This window comes from Propithecus coquereli, unplaced genomic scaffold (genome assembly GCF_000956105.1).
Source record: "Propithecus coquereli isolate 6110/MARCELLA unplaced genomic scaffold, Pcoq_1.0 Scaffold137, whole genome shotgun sequence".
In the NCBI taxonomy this organism is placed as follows: domain Eukaryota; kingdom Metazoa; phylum Chordata; class Mammalia; order Primates; family Indriidae; genus Propithecus; species Propithecus coquereli.
In genome coordinates, this window is record NW_012137969.1 from 7674917 (window position 1) to 7698880 (window position 23964).

At 53.2% G+C, this 23964-nt stretch overlaps 1 protein-coding gene across 1 annotated transcript in view; it reads left to right on the forward strand.

Moving 5' to 3' along the window:
- PRKAR1B (protein kinase, cAMP-dependent, regulatory, type I, beta) overlaps positions 1-23964 on the forward strand; it is a 143607-nt gene that overhangs the window by 35014 nt on the left and 84629 nt on the right. Inside the window, exons 4-5 of the mRNA XM_012639082.1 lie at positions 5558-5728; positions 8496-8587. Of these exons, the coding sequence (XP_012494536.1) occupies positions 5558-5728; positions 8496-8587 (263 nt within the window). The remainder of the gene's footprint in view (positions 1-5557; positions 5729-8495; positions 8588-23964) is intronic.

The following is a 23964-nucleotide window of genomic DNA, read 5'->3' on the forward strand; positions in this document are numbered from 1 at the left end:
ATATATATGTATAAGAAAAACATTTTTTGAAGTTGTCTTCTCTTCCTGAATTGTTATTTCCTCCAGGGTCATTTTTTTCCTTTTTGTTTATTCTGAGCTATACTTTCATATTGAATATTTTCCTCAATGTCAAACAACCTTTATTTGTTTACATATAAGAATTAGTCTGTTTAGGTGCTTGTTTAAAAAGCTCACCTTAGAAATGGAGACAATCAGGGAAGTTCCAACACTGACTGGGTGTTTGATGGTATTAAGAAATAAATATTAATGTTTAGGATGATGTCTCAGTCCATTTTGTGTTGCTATAAGAGAATACCCAAAGCTGGGTGATTTATACAGAAGGAAGTTTATTTAGCTCACAGTTCTGCAGGCTGGGACGTGTCAAAAGCAGGTCGCTGGCGCCTATGCAGCTTCTGGCGAGGTGTCACCTGCTTTCACCTGCAGCAGGAAGTGAAGGGGCAGGGTGTGTGCAGAGATCACATAGTGAGAGAGGAAGCTGGAGAGAGAGAACCCAAGGAGGCCAGACTCTTGGGAGCTAATCCATTCCCGGGAGAGCAAGAATGAGAACTCACTCGCCCATTGCGGGCATCAACCTACTCACGCGGGGTCTGCCCCTAGGACCCAGACGCCTCCACCAGCCCCCACCTCCCAACATTGGGGCTCAAATTTCAATGTGAGTTCTGGCTGGGACAACTCATATCTGAACCATAGCAGGTGATAATGGTACTGTGGTTATGTCTGTTAAAAGCTGTGTTTTAGAGATGTTATGTTGAAGTCTTTAAAGTGGAATGATGTAATATCTGAGTTTTGCTTCAGTCCCGTGTGTGTGAGAGGGTGGAAGTGAGATGAAATCGGATTAGCCTGTTTTGATAATTGCTCAGATTGGGTGATGGGCATTTGGTGATTTATTATATTATTCTCTCCAGTTTTGTATAGGTGTGAAAATGTCTGTAATAAACGGTAAGATAAGGTGCAACAACAGGAAGCTCACCTGAGGCTCCTGCGCTTGGGGGACTCTGGGCTTCCTGTGCTCAAGGGTCTCTTTCTGGGTGGTTCTCCTCACCTCTGCACTCTGCCCTGTGAGGTTCTGGAGGGCAGGTTGTGCCCCTCCGGGATCCGAGAGAACCTATTTCTGCACACTCTAGGCTGCAGCTTACTTTGCCTGTCAAATTCCACACTTCAATTCGTTGTCTGTTTTCCAGAAGTCTTTTGAAATCTCTGATGGCATTTCTCCCATTCTCTTCATTGTTGTAGATTTATATATGCATATATTTTAATTTTACTATCATTTTAGAGGTCTCCGGAAGGAGAAGAGAAAATGTGTACCATCCATCTGCCATCTCTTTTTGGGAAATTCCATAAAGATATATTTAAACAACCGCATAAGATCTCACTGAACAATCCCAGAGTACTTATCGACTTCCTGGTTGGACATTTGGAGTCCATGACAACCAGCCTGTGCACTCAGGGGGAACACAGTGAGGGACAGGCAGGTCCCTGGGAAGACTGCCCAGCGCTCTGATTCATGGATTGCCATGCTGAGTTGGGGGCTAGTGGGTAGGGTTGTTTGCTCATCAAGCTGCGCCTCCTCGGGGAGTGGGTGTCCCGCCTGGCACATGCGTGTTGGGCAGGGCATCACTGTGACTACGGCCGCTGCCCGCTGCCTTGGTGGTGCTGGCTGGGCCTGCTCTGGCCTGTGTGGAGCCTTCACGCATGTCTGCCATCCACAGGATGGGTGTCAGCTGGCGTTTGGCAGGGACTCCCACCCCATAGCCTCAATTTTAACAGGGCCAGGAGACAGTTGTGTGTTTGCCGGAAGGTTCTTGGAGTAGGCGGAGTATTACAAACGGCCAAGTCAGCAGGAATTCAGGGTGTGCCCTGGGGCCTCAAACTCCTCCCCAGCCTCCTCTCCCTCAGTGTGAGCTGGTGGTCACCTCCCCGACCTGGATCGTACACCTGCCTGGGTGGCTTTAAGTGGCCAGTATTTAGGAATCACTGGGTTAAAAATTTGGAACAAGCCTGTAGTCCCGGCTACTGGGGAGGCCGAGGCAGGAAGATCGCTTGAGCACAGAAGTTGGAGGCCAGCCTGAGCATCACAGTGAGACCCTGTCTCTACAAAAAATTAACAAATTAGCTGGGTGTGCTGGCTCGTGCCCAGGGGTTCAAGGTTCCAGTGAGCTATGATTTCAACACTGCACTCCAGCCTGGGTGACAGAGTAAGACCCTATTAAAAAAAAAATTGGAACAAACAAGCAGTTTGCTTAAAAGGATGGTTTTTGAAAGTCTAGGCAAGAGATACAAAGTTACAGGACTGGTGCCACCCCAGCCCTGGCGTTACCCCAGGTGTTTGCATCTGGCAGAGCCTCTGGACCCCCAGAACATCTGTGCACCTGGAGGGGTGCACCCCAGAGCCACCATCTCAGCCTTGTCACAGGTGGACATGGCCAGGGTCTTGGGGCCATCAGAAGGTGTTGGTGGGGAGATGGCTGGGTTGACCCCAAATCCCTCCTGATCTCCTGGTCTGTGAAGCAGGATCGCAGAGCCCTGGCGGTGGCCCAAGCCTGGCGGGCCGGCCTTACCACTCCACCTGCTGTTGCCGGGTGGGGGTGCCTGCAACGTGGCTAAAGAAGCATGTGGAGACTTGCATTTAAAGGAGTTGAGATTGCCAAGTGCTTTTCTTTCTCAGTCCCCCAAATTAGGTCACTTTTTAAGGAAAGAGAATGCCATATCCCAGCCCGTTGCATCTCGGGAAAGCGTGTAGCAGAGTAGAACGCTGGGAACCTTGGGCACGAGGCGGCTGCAGGCACAACGTGTGTGTGTGTGTGTGTGTGTGTGTGTATGTGTGTAGGGGGGGCGGGTGCCGTGAAGGGAGGGTCCAGAGAACTGGAAGGAAACTGGGAGTGGGTGGGAGGGAGGATGAGAGAGGGGTCCCAGAGATCAGGCTGGGGTGGCTCACGTGCGTGGACGTGTCTGTGGGGCTTACACCTGCTCAGAGTCCAGGATCGAGGCGAGCGGCTGCGGCGGCTGGCGCCTCTCTGGTGGTCCGACGGGGAGGGTGCTCATCCCCCGAGGGCAGGGCAGGGCTCGTGGTTTGGTGATAAGCGCTGGACAGACCTGCATGACCCTGAGCAGGAACTTGTCCTCTAATTCACAGGGTGTAGGGGCTCTGGCCTCATCAGCAGCCCTGCTGTGGTTTTCCTAACCTGAGGGGCTTGAGGTGACAGAAATTTATCTTCTCACTGTTCTGGAGGCTGGAAGTCCAACATTCAGGTGTGGGCAGGGATGTGCTGTCTCTGGAGGCTCGGGGGCGGTGTGGGGGAGGGGAGGCTTCTTCCTGCCTCTTCCAGCTCCTGGTGGCTCCGGGAGTCCCTTGGCTTGTGGCTGCATCCCTCCAGGCTCTGCCTGCCTTCACATGGCTTCTACCCTGTGTCTGTGTCTCCCGTCTCTTATAAGGAAGCTAGTTGGATTTAGGGTCCTCCTATTTCCAGACAATCTCATCTCAAGATCCTTAATTTAATTACATCTGCAAAGACCCTTCCTCTGGATGAGATGCCATTCACAGGCTCTGGGGTTAGGAAAAGGACTTATTTGGGGCAGCACCATCCAATCCCCGCACCTGGCTCGGGGTCACAGCCGCCCGAGGCTTAGTCCTACGTGGGGAGTTGCTGAGAGGAGGGGCTCTGCAGCTGGGCTGGGCGTGTAGCTCACTTGTCCACTAAACATGGGGCTGGGCATCGCCTGGGGCAGTCTCTGGGGTGCGGCAGGGGACATGGACAGCAATAGGAGTGACAAAGAAGTAGGCTGTGTGGTTTGTTGGAAGGTGTACAGCACTGAGGAGAAAAACAGGATGGGGGAAGGGCTGAGGGTGCCTGGGCAGGTGTGTGAGTGTCTTGCAGCTGCCATTAGAAGTCGCCCTAAACCGGGGGACCTAAAGCAGCAGGACTCGTTCTCTCATGGTTCTGGAGGCCTGAAGTCTGAGGCCACATCGTTTTACTTAAAATCCCAGTTTCCAAGAACCTGTCAAAGTTAAGTGAGGACTTACTGTATTAGCTTTATTTTCCTTGTTTTTTTTTTTTTTTAAAGGTAAGACATAGGCTTTTATGAGAAAAAGTAAAATGTCAATAACGGTGCCTAGAGCATGACCCGCAGCTACTATTTGTAGAATGAATACATGAATGAGTGAACAAGTGTTAATTTGTTTTGCAGAGAGGTGGCTCTCTTGATTTTCTTTGTTCTCCAGATGCTCTGTGGGAAAATGCCCCCCTATTTGAATTGCAGAGTCCCCTCTGGGGCCTTTAAAAAATATCTTCTTTGTGTTTAGGAGAGCAAATCCCTAGGGAGAGCATGACCTAGAAGTCATTTACACTGTAGTGTGAATTAGGTTGCCTTCTGGTTCCCCCAGGATTCTGGGAGGCTTGAAATAAGAATACTGTTTGGTGGAGCGGGAGGGGGATGCTTTGGAAGGTGGGGACGCAGCCTAGAAGGCTAGGTCAGTGGGAATCAAAGCGTTTGAGTTTTTGAGGCCCTGTGTCCTTTGAAGGAAAGAGAAGCGTGGGAGGAGGCGGGCGGAGGGGTGGAGACTAAGGACACCCTGTTCTCGCCTGGTGTTTCTGCCAGGGTGACTTCTGGGTAAAACCGAGGGTGACTGTCGCATGAATTGATTCAGGAGACGACAGGTGTCCAAGCAGCGTCCTATGGGGGCGGCCCCTCGCGGCTGGGTGGTCAGAGGCCTTGCCCTAAGCGCATAGGGGGATGGAAGCATCCCCACCCCACTGTGTCTCTCCTTCTAGTAACCCAGGGGTGGCGAGGTTGCTTCTGGGGGCACAGGAGAGTGGAGGGCTAGTGGGGCAGGGCAGGGAGACTCACTTCTCACCTACACCCATTGGTGCTTTTGGAATTTTATACCTGTTTCATGTGTAAATGATTTTCAAAAACCAATTAAATAATGAAAAAAGAGGGAAGAAAGCAAGAGCTTTGTTTCCCTGTCATGCACCCACCAGATAGTTCCTGACTGTCCACCATGAGCTGGGCACTGGCTACAGGGTCAGCAGGGGCTCCCCATGGGGTGAACGGGCTAGTGGGGCTCAGAGGCTTGATGGTGGCTCCAGACCCCTTGGAGTTGAGACCAGGCCCCGGGACCCAGAGGTGCAGCTCAGCATGTGAATGAACAGACGGCAGTGAGAGTACTGTGGCCAGCAGGGCTGTCCAGCTGCGGGGAGGTGGACTTGGAGATGCCCTTGAAGAAGGGGCCAGAACCTGGCCTGGGGCGGGCCTGAGTGCCTGGACCCCAGGGGTAGGGTGGGAGGCGGGGCTGACCATGGGGTTCCCGGGCCGGGGGGAAGGTCTTTGAGTCCAGGAGTGTCAGAGGGAAGCCATGGAAGGTGCTTGAGGGAGGGAGGGGCTCGGGCAGGGTGATGGTATAAGGTACTTGGGCTCCTCACCTTGTCCAGGAAAGCCCTGGAGACCTCACTTCCCAGCCACTGTGCCTGGGGTGGGTGGGGAGCTGCCCTGACGGCCACTTTCTTACTTTCCTTCCCTGTTTTATTCTCCTGCACAGGAAGAAAACAGACAGATTTTGGCCCGGCAGAAGTCAAACTCGCAGTCCGACTCCCACGATGAGGAAGTTTCACCCGCCCCTCCGAACCCCGTGGTGAAGGCCCGCCGCCGGCGTGGCGGCGTGAGTGCCGAGGTATACACGGAGGAGGACGCGGTCTCCTACGTCAGGAAGGTGAGGCCTGAGACCACCGCCTGGCCCTCTGTGCGTGGCTGTCACCCACGAGAGACTGGACTCGTCATCGTCTTTGCTACACGAGCTGAGCACGTATTTGTGAGAGGGGCTTTGAGGGGGTCTCTGCCATCCCACAGCCGCCGTAGAGTTCTAACAGGCTCAGGAGGCCGAAGGGACTCTCCGGGGGTGTGGGATGTCGGGCGGGAGCTGTGTGGCTCCTGTTCTCCTGCAACTCTCTGGCCTCTTCCCATGAAGGTATTTGTCCCAGGAGACCAGGGCCCCACCCTCATGACCTCATCTAAACCAGGCCCCTCTGCGAGGCCCACCTCTAAGTACCGCCACGTTGGTGGCTGGGCTTCCACACGTGGGTTTGGGGGAACACAGTTCGGTCCGTAGTATGGTCTTAGCCACTTCGTGTGTGCAGTTCCGTGGGGTGAAGCACGTTCACATTTTGCTTAAAATGTGCCGCCATCACCACCATCCATCCACGGACTTCCCACCTTGCAGACCCGAAGCTGCACACCGGGAAGCAGGCTCTCCGTTCCTTCCTCTGGTATTTGGTACTTTTATAATCAGACTAGCGAAACCCGTTGGAGCACTTCTGCGGTCTTCCTCCCAAACGCAGACCCCAGCCTGACCACGAGGAGAACCTCAGACAAACCCGGGGAGGGACAGCGTGTGGAGTCCCCGACCAGCACTCCCCGCAGCAGCCAAGGCCGCCACACACGAGGGACGGTGTGTGACTGTCAGACCAGCAGGGACAAGGGAGACGTGCTGACTGGTACCCGGATGGGACCCTGGGGCAGAGAAAGACCATTTGGGTCAAGCTAAGGAAATGGCAATGATGTGTGGGTTCTGATACCAGCCACGTGTCGGCCTCGGCCCCTCCGTGGTGACGAAAGCAGAGAGATGTAGGACGTTCACACGAGGGAGCCTGCAGGGTGATTGGTACTGTCTTTGCAACTTCTCTGTAAATAGAAGCAAAACGCTTATTTTATAAAAATCTGTTAGAACTAGAGCAGACCCCGTGCGGTCCCTCAAAAGGACATCTCCACAAAGGGACCTCTGGCCTGGAACGCATGGCATGTGCCTGGAGCGCTGCGGTCGCCGCCCGCTGGACACGGGCTCCCTGGGCTACCTGAGCTCCACGGGGGTCACGCTGTGGCCCAAATACCCTCCCTCTGTGTCTTCGTTTTCAGGGAGGAGTCCTGGCGTCTGTGATGCTCCTCATTCGAGGTGCCAGTGCTTCTCATTCACTCAGCGATTCGACACATTGGTCCAAAGCTCCCACAGGGCAGGTCCTGAACCGTCGCGTTGAGAGAGGTGTGGGACGGCGTGTTGCATCCTGCTTATGCTCCTGGTCGTGGCGGCCCAAGCCCCTACCCAGGCCCGACCCCGTCTCTCCTCTCCCCACCCTGAATGGGTGAACATTGCCCTGAGTGTAGCCCTAGACATGGTCAAGTTGTTTAGTGCATATGTGGTTTTCAAATTTTTAAACTAATGTTTTTTACCTTAAAAAAAAGCCAGCAAAATAAATCATGAAAGACAGTCATCCAAGGCACTGCACGTCTTCTGGGCTCTTCTAGGAGGCTCCGAAGCCCGGCAGAGCCAGTCAACACAGACCCCAAATTCTAGGTGGTACCTAAATTCCCCTTTGGGCCACTCCAGGTCCCTCACCTTTTATTTATTTAAAAAAAAATTGTGGTGAATGGAATAATTTCAGCTTTAAAGAAGAAGGAAGTCCTGTCATTTTTGACAATGTGGACGAACCTGCAGGACACTGTGCTCAGGGAAACACGCCAGACACAGAAAGACAGACACCGCGTGATCGCACTTGTAGAATCTGGAAACGTTGAACTCACAGAAACAGAGAGTGGAACGGTGTCTGCCAGGGAATGAGAGATGCTCATCACAGGGCACAAGCATCAGAGACAGGAGCACTAAGTTTTGAGACCTGTTGCATGGCAGGGTCTATGCAGTCAATAACGATGCACTGTGTACCACTGTGCAGCGTATGGGGACACGGACTGGCTGTGCCATAGCGGTCCTATGAGGTTATAATATGGTGTTTTCACTGTACCTCTTTATGCTTATATTTGTGTAGATGCATAAATACTCACCTAGTATTACAGCTGCTCATGGCATCCAGCACAGTAACAAGCTGCACAGGCGTGTAGCCTGGGAGCAGTGGGCTAGACCACACGGCCTGGCCATGCAGTGGGCTAGACCACACGGCCCGGGAGTGCAGTGGGCTATGCCATCTAGGTTCGTGTAAGTCACTCTATGATGTTTGCACAACAATGAAATCGCTTAACAATGCATTTCTCAGGACATAACCCTGTCTTTAAGCGACGCATGATTGTATTTCAGAATAATGAAGATAGTAAATTTCAAATGTCTCACTGTAAAATGATAGGTAAGTGAGGTAACAGATATGTTAATTAGCTTGATTTAATCATGCCCCATCATATACATGTAGCAAAACATCACATTGTACCTCATGAATGTATGCGATTATGATTTGTCAATTAAAAATAATATTAATGTAAAAATTGGGGTGACCACATGCAACATAAACCTTCCAGTTGTGTTTCGACCATTCCCTGGTAACAGCACCAGGTTGAGGCTGGAGGCTGAATAGTCTGATTTCAGGCCATGTCACAGCGTTTCAGGGTCAGGCAGGTGCCTGGGAATGTGGGCTGTGGTGCTGGCCCCGCTCTGTGCCCTCCGGCGTGCTCCCGGCCTGACCTTCATGCTTTCCCTGCAGGTGATTCCCAAGGACTACAAGACCATGACTGCACTGGCCAAAGCCATCTCCAAGAACGTGCTCTTCGCTCACCTCGACGACAACGAGAGAAGGTAGCTGCCCGGGCTGAGGGAGGCTTTGCGGGTTCACTGAGTCATGGGCCATGAATCATGGGGATGCCCACGGGAGATGCGTGTCACAGCTTTGTGGAAACGTGGCTCACAGAGCAGGGGCGGCTTCCAGAAATACTGTGCTGTGTGCAACTGATCCTGCTCCAGGGAGGCGTCCCCTGCTAAACCTCCTAGACAGACTCGTGGGTCTGACCGCCGTGGGCTTGGTGTTCCAGCATCTTCCCACACGCGGGGACTTGCCCGCTCTCACTGAGTGCGGCAGACAGGGCTCAGACGCACAATCCCCCCTGCTCCTGTTTGTGCCGGGGGCGTGGAGCCTGCTTCAAAGGGGGTGGGCACCATGGTCTGAAGGGTCTCAGCGAGCGGACGGACAGAGCCCAGGGTGATTCCAGGGAGAGGGCCTGGGGCTTGTGAAGGGCTTGAATGCCTTTTGTGGGAATGTTGGTCATATACGTAATTGGAAAAATTAGAAAATTTTGATAAGACAAAAATAAAAAATGTCCCCTGTCATCTGATTCCTAGAAATAACTCTTGGGAATGTTTTGGGGCCGTCCATAGGGATGGACTTTTGCGCATGTTCTAACTCTGTATCGTCACAGAGTGGGGTCTCAGTCCACCTGCTGTTCTGTCACACTCAGGGTGTGCTGAGCGTCTGTCTTTGTCAGCACAGATGTGTCGTGGCTGTCGTGTCGGTTTCTGCAGAGTTGCTGTGATCTGGCTGCTTCTGTGCTAGGGCTGTGCGTTCTGTGTCCCAAACAGTTCTTGGCTGTCCTTGCACGCTCACCTTTGAGAACTCGTCCATTTCTTTCTCTAAGATAAATTCCTTGGTGTGGATCAAAGGGTGTATAATGTTTACAAAGTTTTTTTAGCAAATTATAACTCTCCATTAAATTAACTAAGCACATTTTGATTCCAGTCCTACACAAAATTCAAAGACCTACAAATATACAAAACAGGAGGAGAGAGTCTCTTTATCTGGCTGCACAGGCTACTGCGGGCAGGATCTGGGGGACGCACCCCGGCGGGGCACACAAATGTGCTGTCGTGTGTCACGCTGCGTCCCCAACAGTGAGTCCCAAAAGTCCTTCCATAGGAGCAGAAATCTCATTGGTACACGGTGTTCTGTCGTGAGGATGAATCAGAGTTTGATAACCTCTCTGCCTGCCAGGGTCACGTAGGAGGTTTCTAATTTCTCACGTTACAATGTTTCCACGAGTAGTAAAGCTCGAGTTTCGGAGTGGTTCCCAGCAGTAGCGCTGGTGCTGGTGCGCACGTCCAGTACGTCTCTGGGCTCTCGCCCAGGAAGGCTGGCGGGGGCAGCCCAGAGGCATCGCGTGTGGTAGCCTTGGTTCCTGACCACTCACGTCTGCGTAGAAAATCCCCACTTCGCCCAGAGCGTGCAGCCAATTCAGGCCGGACTCTGGGTCCAGGGTGCCCAGTGAGCACGTGCTGCTCCCCTGGTGGAGCAGCTGCTGGAGTAGCTGGGCGTGGCTGGAGCAGCTGTGAGCCCGGCTGCGCTTGAGCACCCCTGCTGCATCTGTGGCTGCCAGGACCCCAGGCTGGCGTGGCCCATGAGACGCTCACCCTGTAGAGGCACTTGGGTGGGACCGAGGCGCGTGGGGTTCTGTCTGGGCCAGCCGGCAGCCCACGCTCCCAGCTTCCCTCTCGCACCCACACATGCTGAAGAATACGTGTGTGCTGCGTGTGCTGTGTGTGTGTGGCCTTTCTCATACTGAGCCTGCTCTCCCTTTCAGCTGGGTGACTTTCCCCATGCCCTGAAGACACTGGGTATTATTATTTTATTTTACATTCAAGGAAAAATGGTGTCATTTCTCTGATTACTTGTAAGGCTTTTCATAAGTTTCTCAGCAAGGCAGCAGCCTGAAATACTCTGCCCAGGGAGAAGGATTTGGGCTCAGAATTAAAATATACTTTTCAGCCAGGTCCACCCAAAATGGGAGGGCAGTGGTTAGCGCCATCCTGGAAGGTGTCCAGGCGCGAGCACAGGGTGGTAGGCCCCCCAAAGATGCCCACAACCTAATCCTGGGGACCTGGACATGTCACCTTGTCACCATGGACATGTCCTCGCCCTGGACATGTCACCTGGACATGTCACAAAAGGACTTTGCAGATGTGATTAGGGTGAGGATCTTGAAGCAGGCAGGTGACCTTGGATTTCCGAGGATGGCTCTAAATGCCATCACGTGTCTCCTTCTAAGGGGGAGGCAGAAGGAAGTTTGAATAGACAGAAGAGGAAGAGGCCGTGTGACCACAAAGGCAGAGGCTAGAGTGACGAGGCCACGGGCCAAGGAACCCGGCAGCCACTGGAAGGCAGAAGAGACGGGCAGTGACCCTCCCCTAGAGCCTCCGGGGAGCACAGTCCTGCCCACGCCCCGACTTACACCTGCTAATGCTGATTCTGGACTTCTGGCTCCGGAACTGTCGAGAGAATAAGCTGCTATTGCTTTAAGCTCTGCTGTGCTCGGTCACAGCAGCCCTGGGATAGCAGACATCCACCTGGTGTCCCTGCAGAGAGGCACTGCTTGGTCACCAGGTGGAACCAGGTGACTGGAGAGTTGTGTCCAGTTTAACTTGAACTTAAACATCAATTTGCAATGTAATCGAATGGGTGGTGCATTCACATGGTGCATTCACAGGGGGCCAGAGTGAAAGAGCTGTCTACAGTCACCTCCGGACCCCTGCTTCTCTGGGCTGGGCCTCCCTGGGCACCTCCACAGCCCCCTTCTGCAGACAGACCTTCCCTGCCTGCAGGCAGGGGCCACACCGACCAGCCACCCATTCTTAATGCAGTTTCAAGTCCTCAGGGAAGGGCAGTGACTGACTGGGCCTGGGTCCAGGTGGTCCCAGCCAACTCACTCTTGTGCCAACTAGAAGGACAAAGCGCCGTGGTGTGTGGCTGGATTTCAGCTGTGCCCAACCTGCATGACTCCAGGTGTCGGGTCCCGCCCCATCATCTATGCTGGGAGGTAGCCACAGACCAAGGCACCCTGGATATGGGGGAGTTCCTGTGTGCTGCTGGCTGTGACCCCACAAGTCAGCTACTCTGCCTGGGAGACTGATTTCTGTGCTCTGGGCCTCAGTTTCCCTGTCTGCCCCAGCAGGAGGCTGGCCTGTGCTCAGCCCCTCCAGGAGGACTGCAGACCTGGGACTCTGGTGCAGGGGACACATTATTATTTTTATTTATAGCAACAGTAATGATGATCTAAAGTTAACTTCTTCTTCTTGCTCAGATAGTCCCATGTGCAAGAATAGTGCAGTGGGTTGAGCACAGCTTAGTGCCTGAATTCAAATGCAACTCAACAGAATTCAAGACAACAAATATTAATGGACCATTGGCTGTGCCGGGTTCCTGCCCGTGTGTGTCCGGCTTTCTAGGGGAGAAGCCAGCCACCCCCAAGTAAACACATAAATATTTAGAGAGTGTGCCATGGAGGAAATCAAGAGAGGCCCATATGTCATAAAATGGGATGACTTTGCTCAGGGTGGGCAGAAAGGTGACATTTTGGGTGAGACTAAAGATGGCAGCAGCAAGGCCCTTCCAGGCCAGAGCGCGGCGGGTCAGAGGCCCTGTGCAGGAGAGGGTTTGGTGAACTCCTGGCAGCAACGGCTTCATTCACTTCAGCAAGGACCGTGTGCACCTGCTGTGTGCGGGGCACTGGGATTACAGGGGACAAAACTTTGCTTAGAGTGGGGCCAGAGAACTGGAAATCTCAGAATTATTCTGGGATTCAAACACCTGTCTTCAAATTGCCAAGGGTTCTGGTTCGTCTTTGTTATTTTAATTTTTATTTTCTTAAAAAAATTTTTTTTCATTATTGGAGTAGCTGAAGATCTGGTGCCTCTTTGGATCTCTCTGTGTGGTTTCCCTTGAAGCAACCACAGTGGGAGGCAAAGCCTGGGACCCAGGAGTGTCCCGAGGTTTTCCCGCTGGAGGCTCTCCTCACATGAGCTTCACCCACGACCCCGCCCACTGGACGTCCGGCTCCGTTCTGCCGTTTGATAGGCCTGGGGTCGCTGAGAGTGCGGCGTCAGGGCACCCCCGGTTGCGGGGGAGGATGTGCTGCAGCAACAGCAGCTCTGGCGTCCGGTGGCTCCTGCCGAGCCCTGCCCCAGCGTCCCTTGCAGCACACAGGGTGCTGCAGCAGCTTGGAGGCTCAGGCCACCCGGCCTGTGGGCGTGGCCGTCTCAGCACGGGGCCTCCATGTTCACGGAGGCTGGGGCCAGGCTGGGGCTGGTCACTGCCCCAGCCCAGAAATGTCGCGTGTCACACGAGCTTTGGCTGGGACTGGTCGCCTGGCCTGCCCAGGTTGCAAGGACACTGACAGGACTTGTTTCCTGTGCACTGTAGGAAGATTGTGAAATGGGATTTGTGAACTGCAGGCACTGTCTCGTTCCCAGCATCTCTCGTCCCTCCCTGAGTGCCACATTGCCTACAAACCCCTGGAGAGTGATCTGCGGCCCTGCCTCGACAGCCTCTCTCTGTTTCCATTGCGGCAGATACATATCACATAGAACTCGCCATTTTAACCATTTTAAGTGTGCAATTCAGCTGCATTTATTATATTCACAATGTTGCGTGACGATTACCATTATCTATTTCCAAAATTTTTCATCACCCCAAACAGAAACCCCGTACCTATTAAGCAGTCACTCCCCAGTCCCCTGAGGAGCCCCTGAGAACCCCCAACCTGCTTTCTGTGTCTGTGGGTTTGCCTATTGTAGGCATTTCATGTAAGTGGAATCACACAGCGTATGACCTTTTGTGATGGGCCTCTTTCACCGAGCGTGCTCTTGAGGCTCATCCATGTTATAGTGTGTGTCAGCGCTTCGCTCCTTTTTTAAGCCTGAGTAATATTCCACACACAGTTACACTCCATTTGTGGGTCCACCATCTGTCAATGGACACATGGGCTGTTCCCACCTTGCAGTTGCTATGCACAGGGGTGTACAAACGTCCTGTCTTCTGGGTAGGTGCCTGTGAGTGTCATTGCTGGGTCACACGGTACCTCCACGTTTAACTTTTTGAGGAACCGCACACTTGGCTTCTGTTTAGTCTGACTGCACCTGGGGCTCCCTTCTGTGCGGAGGCTCAGTCGTCCCAGGCCCCTCAGGGCAGCCGTGTTTCAGCCAAGCTCCCCAAATCCCTCACAGCTCCCAGGTTCCAGGCAGTTTTGATAAAGCTCTCGCTTTGGGTCAACCGGCCCCCGAGCGTGAGCAGATCCAGATGCTATCTCTGGGCCATCGCCGCCGTGCATCCGGGAAGAACCTGTGCTGGGTCCTGTGCCCTCCCGAGTACGGGAACCACAGCTCCCTCTGCTCTGACCTCTCAGGACCCCAGAGCGAGGTGGACAAGAGTGAAGGAAGCAGATGGTGGGATGAAAAACTCCTCTGTGTGAGGCTGGCTTGAAAAGGAAGCTTCCACACCGGGCATGTGTGTCTGTTCCAGGTCTTTTGTTTTCAGCATAGGAAACTCACTTTCCATGTTGAAACCCTGTTGGGCTCCTGGTTCTGGCTACAGTTGCTAAAGAACCAGTTCCAGAGGGAGCAGGCAGGGGAGGGAGGCATTGTCTCTTGACCTTTCACATGATGTCTCCCCGTGCAGCATCCAGATACTTCGCTTTTTCCAGTTTACTAGAAGCTGGGCTTAACAGCTTTGTCTCGGCTCGGCTGTGGTTTGGCGAGTGCAGCAAAATTCCTTCCAAGTGTGCAGGGCGTCTGGCACACCCCTGGCTTTGCGGCTGCCTGCCGTTCCCTCTGCTTCCCCGCGTGGGTAGAAGAAAGTAGAATATTGCTTTGCAAATAAATCCACTTGTGGGATGAGCACACCTTTTTACCTAATGACCCCTCCTTCTATTAATACATTCAGGTTAGAGACAAATAACCCCATTGTCCCGGGCCAGGTGATTTTGCTGTGGTCTTCCTAGGTTGTATTGGAGACACTTAAGCTTGGAAAAGGGCGATCGTGATGTTTAAACCATTTTTTTTAAAAGAAGGTAATGCCACATGGTTGTGGCCTGTCTTTGCCTCTAGGATGGCGACATTTCCAGTTGGCCCATATTGAAGGCTTTCTCTGGGCCTTTGCGCAGTATCTTATGAGGTGTGTAGTGCTAAGAGGCCTCAGTTTCCTCACCTGCCCTGCCCAGGCCACATGATGCATCAGAGCAGAGCTGGGGTTCCGACCAGAGTCCCTGGGGCTCCCCAGCCTGTGTCCTCTCCCCTGGCCCTGCCCTGCCTGAGTGGGGAAGGAACACTGAGGGTAGGTGCCCCCTCGTTAGTGTGCAGGGGCCCTGTGTCCCATGCGAACTGCTGCTGCAGAGAGCTGGCCCTGGCCTGGTGAGTGTGGGGGCGAGCGAGCACCAGGAGAACCTGGAACACAGGGTCAGGCTGGAGACACGCACGTGCCTGCGCACACTCACACAGCCTCACTCTCTCGGACACCACAAAATTTAAGGTGCATTAAATCTTTTGGAGGGAGAGGCTTATGCTGTGTCATTTACAAGTGGCATAATAACATTCTTGGGCCTCAGTTTCCTCAAGTGTCAAATGAGGGTAAGAAACCTACTTGGAAGGTTGTTGTGAGAATGAAATGTGATGATGTCTGTGTGTCTCTTATTGTCACCACCACCACCGTCACCACCACCACCGTCACCATCACCACCGTCACCATCAGCATCATCACCATCATCACCCTCATTTCCATCACCATCACCATCACCATCACCTTCACTACCATATTCATCATCACCACCATCAACACCATCATAGCATCATCACCGTCATCTTTCTGTGGCCCTTTGGCTGCGTGGCCATGTGCTCCTCCAGTAGACTTTTCCGTGGACAGTGCTTTTCCCTGGGGGTGGCCCGGCCATCTAGCGAGGCCCCACTGCTTCTCAGTTCTGAGTCTGAGGAAGAGGCTGGTGTGGCCCCAAGACCACCCCACAGTATTATTCTCTGCTCCCCTCCGGGCCCGAGTTAGCAAATAGGCTGCTCTGGGCCTCCAGCACCCACAGTCAGCAGGAAGGTCCCTGGAGGCTGCCTTGTCCCCCACCTCAGTGCACAGAGGGGAGCTCAGAGGCCCAGCAGGGCGAGGGTTGTGGCCCCTCACTCCAGCCCACGCAGCAAGTGTCCACACTGGGGCTGGATCAGGGTGTCCCTGTCCCCCGGGGACACTCCTGCATGGTCCCTCTGCGAGGGCCCCGGGGTGGTGGTGGGCGCAGCCTCATTGCGTGGTGTCAGCTGCCAGGGCAAAGCAGATTCCAGATTCTTCCTGCGGGGCCAGAGATCTGGGCATTCTCAGCAGGTGCCCCGGGAACACCGGAGCCCTGGGCTGTGCTGGGCGATCAGCTGCTCCAGGGTGTGTCCCAGTCCCGGGGGAGGCAGAAGCCCTCGGGTTCCATCAGTCCCTCCCAGCCTGCTCTGATTAGGGCGCCTGAAGGGGAGCATCGCGAGCTCCGGGCCGAGTAGCGTGGTAATTAGGAGGCTCTGTGTGTTTGTGGTGCGTTGGGCCCTCGGCTGGGGCCTCATTACTGTAGCCGCCAGACGGGCGGCAGGCGAGGGCACCTCACCCTGGGGCGGCCTTCCTGGCAGCGCCGCCTCTCTCTGCAGCTCTAATTAACACACCGGCCTCTGGCCTGCGCGCACACCGCTGGCCCGCACAGCCGTCTCCTGTTATCTGTCGCTGTTTCTCTTCCTCCCACCCGCGTATCTTTGCAGTCTGTTTTTCCACAAATTGGCTCCAATCCTCAGGTGATGGAAAAAACATGCCCGTCTGCCGAATTCACAGGCAGCTGAAGGGAACTGTCTCCCTGCTCCTCCGAGCCTCCCAGCACCCCCTCCATTCTGGCTTGGGCTTTGGGACTTTCTGCTTCCCTTTCGGGCAACGTTAAAAAACAAAATTAGCATTTTGGAAAATGCAGGACCTCATTTGAAGAGATGCTTAATGGCTTGAACATGAGAAGAATTTGATTTCCATTTTGCACAAAGCCAGGCTTGATCTGGGCAGAGGCAACCTGAGGTTAGCACATCACCGGCTGCATGAGCTCAGCAGGCTTAAGAAGCACAAATTCAACGGGAGGCTGAAATTCGGGGCTTTGAAGCTTGCATCAAATGACATGTGCCGTGGCTGGTCCCTGGGCCACTGGCCCCCGTGTCTGGTCTCTTTGGAGCTTCCCAACAGCCACACAGGGCAGCTGAGCCACAGAGTGGTTAAGCAAGCTGCCCACTGCCGTCCAGCCGGGGGCGGGAGAAGCCGGGATTTGAACCTGCTAGGATGTGGCTGCTCTGGGCTGACCTGCCCACCACGAAAGCCTGTGCGACTCATTAACCTTCCAGGGAAGGGTGACAACCTTTTTTAAGAGAGCAGTATTTTTCCATGTGCCCAGAATTTTCCAGCTAATAAAAACTCCTGTGGCCTGGGTCTGGGTGGGGCAGTTCTAGCTCTCTGCGAGTCTGTCTGAGAGGGTCTCCAGGGCTGGCGCTATCTGAGCACAGGGACTCACGACAGTGCGGCCTCCTGCTACGTCCCATTCCCAGGACGTGGGAGGGCAGAGCATTGGGTTTCAGCCAGTGATCTGATGCCTTTGTGGGTCTTCCCCGTGGCCTTGGTTGTTTGATGCCATAACGTTTTGAAACTTGTAGAATTGATGGTGTGCGGTCCCCTGTTCACCACAGCCCCCATCCCCAGCCAGTTCACCCTCTTATGTCACTGACAAACCCTGTAGACATGTGAGCTGAGATGCTGACGTTGTCGTACTTCAATCACTTGCTATGTGCATGGATCCTGAGGCCTGGAGAAGGTTCCGGGAGGCCCAGCTGCCCTGCTGCTCAGGGACAGGGGGTGGGGCCATTCTTCAGGAAAGGGGGTGCCCCGTAGCGGAGGCCGAGCCCATCCAGGCCTGAGGCTGCGGACACTCGGCCAGATGCCCCGGTGGAGGCTGGCCCACTGCAGCCTGAGTCTCGGAGATGGGGCCAGGAAGGTGACACGTTAGCTTTCAGACTCTGTGGGCGCCTGGGGCCTGGTGTGGCCCCATTCTTGAGCCTCGGTCACTAGAAATAGCCTCATTGCCTGCTGGTGGGTGTGAGGAACTCACCAGTGGCTGAGTTGGGGTGGGGGGTGCAGGGAGGGATGTGGCCCCCGAACTTGTCCCTGTCTCCATGTGGCCAAAGCTCCCCAGCATGGGGTGTCCTGCTCCCACGGTCAGGTTGAGTTGCTGAGGCTCAGGGACGGCAGGTGGCTTGTCCACGGTTTCCTGAGACCCAGATAGGCCCTCCCAAGATGACGTCCCACACCTCACCTCACTGGCCCTTACAGACTGAGGAACCATTGCGATTCACGATGATGCAGTTCTAGATGATGCTTCCCAGCACCGAGAGGATGTGTGATGCTGTCAGCCGCAAGCCCCAGGTGAGGAATCTGACTCAGAGAGCTGGAGCCACCTGCCCCGGGGTAGCTGGAGGTCAGATATGAGCCCCGGTTTGACCCCAGGGTTGTGCCTATGTGTGTGGCATTAAGACTCTGGCACCATTTCCTGACTGTAGGGCCAGTATTTAAACCGTGAATTGTCCTACCTAGGATATGGGTGGTTGCATGGCTGCATTGGAAGCTGCGGCTCGAGAGGAAGCGACCATTGCTCCCTCGGTGGGGTGTGTGTGGCAGAGCTGGGGAGCTCCCAGCCATCCCTTTGGGGGGAATTTTCAGGCGAAGAAGGGGGGGTCCTTCTGAGTGGAGGCAGCGCGTGGGCCATGGATGGAGGCTGGAGCAGGCACTGGGATGGGTGAGCCGCTGGTGATCCATGGAGCGCGTGGAGGCCGGAGTGGGATGGTGGCCGGGGCCTCAGGGCCAGGACTGGCGCAGCAGAAGCCACTGTTTTTGTGAATAAGGAAATGTACCAGGAAGAAACCAGAGCCGCCTCCTGTCAGCAGTTCCTGGAGTGCTCTTCCTGGGTGATGTCTCCTGGCAGCCCTGCCATGTGGCCGCTGTGGTTCAGAGGCCAGGGGTTGAGGGATCAGCTTCCACTGACCCGGCAGGTGCTTGGTGCCGGCATCTCACCTGGGCCCGTCTGTCGGGGAAATGGTAGCTCAGAGTCGGGGCTGCCCTCCCAGCTGCAACCTGCGGGTCACTCAGAGCTCCCTGGACTCAGTTTTGTGCTTTGAACGTGGGGCCACGTGGGAACTGTGCGGTGGGTCCCGTGGAACGTTGTTTCGATGGCTTTCCTCAGAGGGAAGGAGGTCAAGCTTCTGTTTGTGTTTTTTGGTCTTTTGTATTTCTTTTTCTGCAAATTGCCTGGTTTATCCTTTTCTCACATTTTCTTCAGTCGAGTTGTTGTCTTTTTTCTTACTGATTTGCATGAATTATTTTGAATTCCGGCTGCTGGTGAGTAACGAGTAACACTTACATTTTCCCAACGTGTCACTGGTCTTCTGACTTTGTCTATGAAATTTTTTGTCCTATGGACGTTTTACATTTTTTTCTTTCTTTTTCTGTATTTTTATCATTGTGGTAAAATGCATATAACATAAAAGTTACAATTTTAACCATTTTTAAGGGCACAGTTCAAGGGCATTAAGCACATTCACATCGTTGTGCAGCCGTCACCACCATCCACCTCCAGAACCGTCTCATCTTCCGAAACTGAAGGTCTGTCCCCATGAAACACTCACTCCCCGCCCTCCCCAGCCCCTGGCACCTGGTCCTGTTGTCTGGCTCTGTGGGTTCAAGCACTCTAGGTCCCTCATGGTGGTGGAATCACACAGGACTTATGTCCGGTTATTTCACTTGGCACGATGTCCTCAAGGTTCATCCATGTTGGAGCAGGTGTCGGGATTTCCCTCCTTTTAAAGGTGGAATAATATTCCCCTACATGGATGGGTCACATTGTGTTCACCCAGTCATCTGTCTGTAGACAGGGTTAATATGTACGTAGCTCGATTTGTCAATCCTTTCCTCCCGTGGCCTCTTGTGCTCTCCTCAGGGAGGTCTCGCATGCTCCAAGACAACAAATAAATAAACACATGGACAAACAAATAAATAAACATCACTCCCTAATTGAGCGATTGATTTCATGATTAACTCCCTGATTCATCAGGAATTTTATTTTGGTTTAAGGCTACAAATCCAGCTTAATTTTTTTTCCCAAACTGTCAGCCATGCCAACACTATCAGTAAGTTAGTCTGAAATGCTTCCTTTGAAAAACTAAGTTCCCGTTTGTTTCAGGGTCTCTTTCAGGACTGTCCTGTGCGGTAAATAGTCTTCTATTTCTTTGTCAGTCTCGGGCTGTTTCAAAGCATCAGAAGGTTTAGGAAGGGGGTGGCAAGGCGAGATCTTGTGGCCATTCTCTGGGTGAGGCTGCAGCGCCTGGCACCCAGGTGGCAGCTGTGGAGGATGCAGGTCTAGGGCTTGGTCAGGTGTCTGCTGCGAGCACACAGTGTGGGGTGGGGGAGCACAGGTTTGGGCCTGTTGACATGGGGGTCAGGGGACCTGGGGAAGTCCAGGTTACGGCCAGCTCGCAGACGAGCCCTGGCGAGGTGCAGTGAATGGATTGGGGGGGGTGGGCTGGTGTCCCAGAGGGAGACTGACAGGGAAAAGACCCCAAGCCTGAGGGACTCAAGACCCACAGCTGGTAGGAACCTCCTCCTTCACTGCACAAAGAAGCCATCTGGAGGGGGTCGTTTCCCCCAAAGGTGCTGAGTCAGGACCTCGGGGGCCCCAGTATAACACCCCGGTTGGGTAGTATCTTTACTTCTTTGCTTTCCAGACTTTGAATTCCATGAACCATTCTTTTTAATTGGGGAACTAACACAGAATGGCCAGTTTTTTATTTTGGCAAGTAAGAACGCTAAAAATAGCTACCCTCTACTTTCACTATCATTTCACGAAGAGAGGACACCAGAGACCGAAAACGTGGACAGAGCCTCAGCACAGAGATGCTGCGATGTGAGCATCCGGCCGTCCTGAGCCCACCCCAGCGCTCGTTCCTCCACGTGCCCACACGCCAGCGAGCCCGTGGGGGCAGGAGCGGTGCCTGTGTTGCCATGGAAACCCTGCTGGGGTGCCAGACGCAGTTGTGTCCAGCCTGGGAGAGGCCCAAATCCACACTGCAGGGCCCTCCACGCGGAGACCCTGTCCAGGGCTGTCCCGCAATGACAGAGGCCAGCCTCTGTGGATCGTGTCATTCTGATAATCTTTGGGCAGCTCTACAAAGACCCCAGAGTAATTGTGGGGCGTGTGTTACTACCAGGGAACTTAGTATTCGCCTAGTGTCACGAAACCCAGTCTGGTGATTCTTTCTTAGCTTAAAATGGCTGCAAGATGTACTTTTTAAAAATAATTTTATTGTGAACAATTCAAAAATATACGAAAGAAGAGAGACTCGTGTGTGAGCCGCTAGCCCCAGCCACGCCAGGCACCTTCCGTGGGCCTCACCCTTCTTCCCGCCACATCCTCCTGGCCTCAGCTGTTAGACAGTTTCAGCTGTGAGTATTTCAGCGTAGGATGCTCTTTTTAATCCAGTTTCTTATCTTCGTGATCACACCGCTTTCGATACACCAAGTTTGGGATAGGGCATTTGCCATTCGTGAGCTCACACAGAGCTGCTGCCCACGGTTCGGTGTTTTCGAAATGGGTGCTGCCTTTTGGGTTTGGGCTCCTCTCTGCATCAGTCAGGAGCTGCTTTAGAGGTAAGCCCCTGTCCTAGCCTCTCGGCTGTAGGATCGGGTGAGAATTACACACAGACGCATCCCTCGTGAGGAGGTAGAGGCTGTAAGAAGAGATGAAAGACCCTCCCAAGCTCAGACAATAACTTTCTTCTTGTATTCCAAGCCCAGTGCTGCAGTCCAACCTTTCCTGCTTTACATCTTGTGAGGTGACAGCTGGCTCATGCTCGTCCTTCAAAAAAAGCAACAGTTGCTAAGAGTCCGGCAAACAAAGATGTGCTTTGACTCCCAGGAACAGCTGTGTGAGGGACATACCGTGTCCGTCTGTCAGCTGCTAAATCCAAATATTCAGACCGCCCGAAATGGGCTCCTTAACCCTTTAGTGTCTCTGAGTACTTCCTCCCCTCCCTGTCCACCCCCATAACTTCATATTTTCTAATGCTAAGAAAATGTTTTCCTGCTTCTTGACTGGAGACATAAAGTCCTCTGCTTTAATTGAGGCTAAATCTGAGTTATTGAGGGAGAGGAGGTCAGCATGAGTCATTCATTTGTTCATTCTTGCATCCATCCATCCATCCATCCATCCATCTACTCATCTATCCATCCATCCATCCATTTACCCATTCATTCATCCATCTGTCCATCCATTCGTTTATCCATTCATCTATCCACCCATCCATCCATTCATCCATCTATCCATCCATTCATCTATCCATCTGTCCATTCATCTATCCATCTGTTCACCCACCCATCCATCCAGTCATATATCTATCTATCCACCCATCCATCCTCCCATCCATCCACTCATCCATCCATTTACTCATCCATCCATCCATTCATTCACACATTCAGGAAACACTGGTTGTGAGTTTGCTATGTGCCAGGATCAAGCAAATGGGACCCACAGATGTCATAGTGATTTGGAGGGGAGAAAATGTTTCCTGTTGGTTGCTGCCTCACTGTGGATGTGGAGGTGGATCCTTGTCTTTCAAAGGCACAAAAATGGATTTTTCTGACCCGGCGAGAAACCCAAGCACTCGTGCTGGGGCAGGCCTTGCGCCCCAATGAGCAGCCTCATGTGCTGTCTCCTGTAACTCTCAAATGAACCCGTGAGGGAGGATTGCCATTCCCTCCATTGTTGCCCAATGGAAACTGAGGCTGGGGAGCCCCACCTGGGGCACCTCTCATCTGCTCAGAGATCTGTGTCTCGACCCTGAGTGTGGCAGCTGGAGATGCGCCACTGGGGGGAAGCCATGCTCATTCTCTCATTTAACAAGCATTTTGTGAGCGTCTGCTTCAGGCCAGACCCTGCTCCAGGGGCTGGAGACAACGCCCTGGCTTTTTGGAGCTTTATTCTAGCTTCATTTTACAAAGAGTAAACATGATAGATTGTTAAAGCACACAGTACAGAAGGTGGTAGGAGGTGCTGGGGAGAAACAAGCAGTGCAGGACATGGGGTTGTACCTTAGAGAAGGGCCTGAGGCCTTGCTGAGCAGGGAGGACTGGGGGGAACCCGGGGAAGAGGCATGAACCAGGCAGGCATCTGGGGAAGGAGTGGTCTGGGCAGCAGGAGTGCAGAGCAAAGGCCCTGTGGTCAGGAGCATGCCTGGGTGTCCAAGAACCAGCATGGAGGCCACTGAAGCTGGAGCCAAGCCAGAGACAGGCCAGTGATGGGCAGAGCGGACAGAGAGGAATGGGCAAGGTCGTGTTGGCCTCTGGGTCCCTGCAAGGACTTTGGCATTTCCTCTGCGATGGGAAGAGTTTGAGCAGAGGACCAGCATGTCAGGACTCACATGTTTTAGCAGGGTCAGTCTGGCTCTCTGCTAAGGATAGAAGGTAAGGGGACAGAGGCAGAAGTGCAAAACCCAGGGGAGAGGTTATTTTGCTAATGTAGGTGGGAAATGGTGATGCCTTGGACCAGGGCAGTATCACTGGAGGTGGTAAGTAGTTAGCTAGTTTTACATGTGTCAGGGAAGGGGCTGTGTCCAGCCTAAGATGGTCCAGCCATAAGGTTTCCCTCCACCGCTGGGCTCCTCTCTTGGTTATGAAATTCCTTGGAGGCAACAGCAATGATGATGACGATGTTGATGTTGTGATGGTGATGATGGTCGTGGTGATGATGGTGATGGTGGTGATGATGATGGTAATGATGAAGGTGATGGTGATTGGTGATGATGATGAGGATGATGATGATGGTGATGGTGATAATGATGGTGGTGGTGATGACAAATGTGTGATGATGATGGTGGTGATGGTGGTGATGATGATGATGGTGATGATTATGATGGTAATGATAAAGGTGATGATGGTGATTGTGATGGTGATGAGGATGAGGATTAGGATGATGGTGATGACAAATGTGTGATGATGGTGATGATGATGGTGATGGTGATGATGATGATGGTGATGATGGTAGTGATGATGGTGCTGATGGTGGTGATGATTATGATGGTGATCATAAAGTTGATGATGGTGATGGTGATGGTGATGAGGATGAGGATGGTGAAGACAAAGCTGTGATGATGATGGTTATGAAGGTGGTGGTGATGGTGATGTTGGTGATGATGGTGACAGTGATGATGACAGTGATGATGACGATGGTGGTGATAGAGATGCACACTAATCACGACACCATGGTGAGCATGTGTAGCCCATCTGACCTTTCAGTGAGCTTTACTGGAAGTCC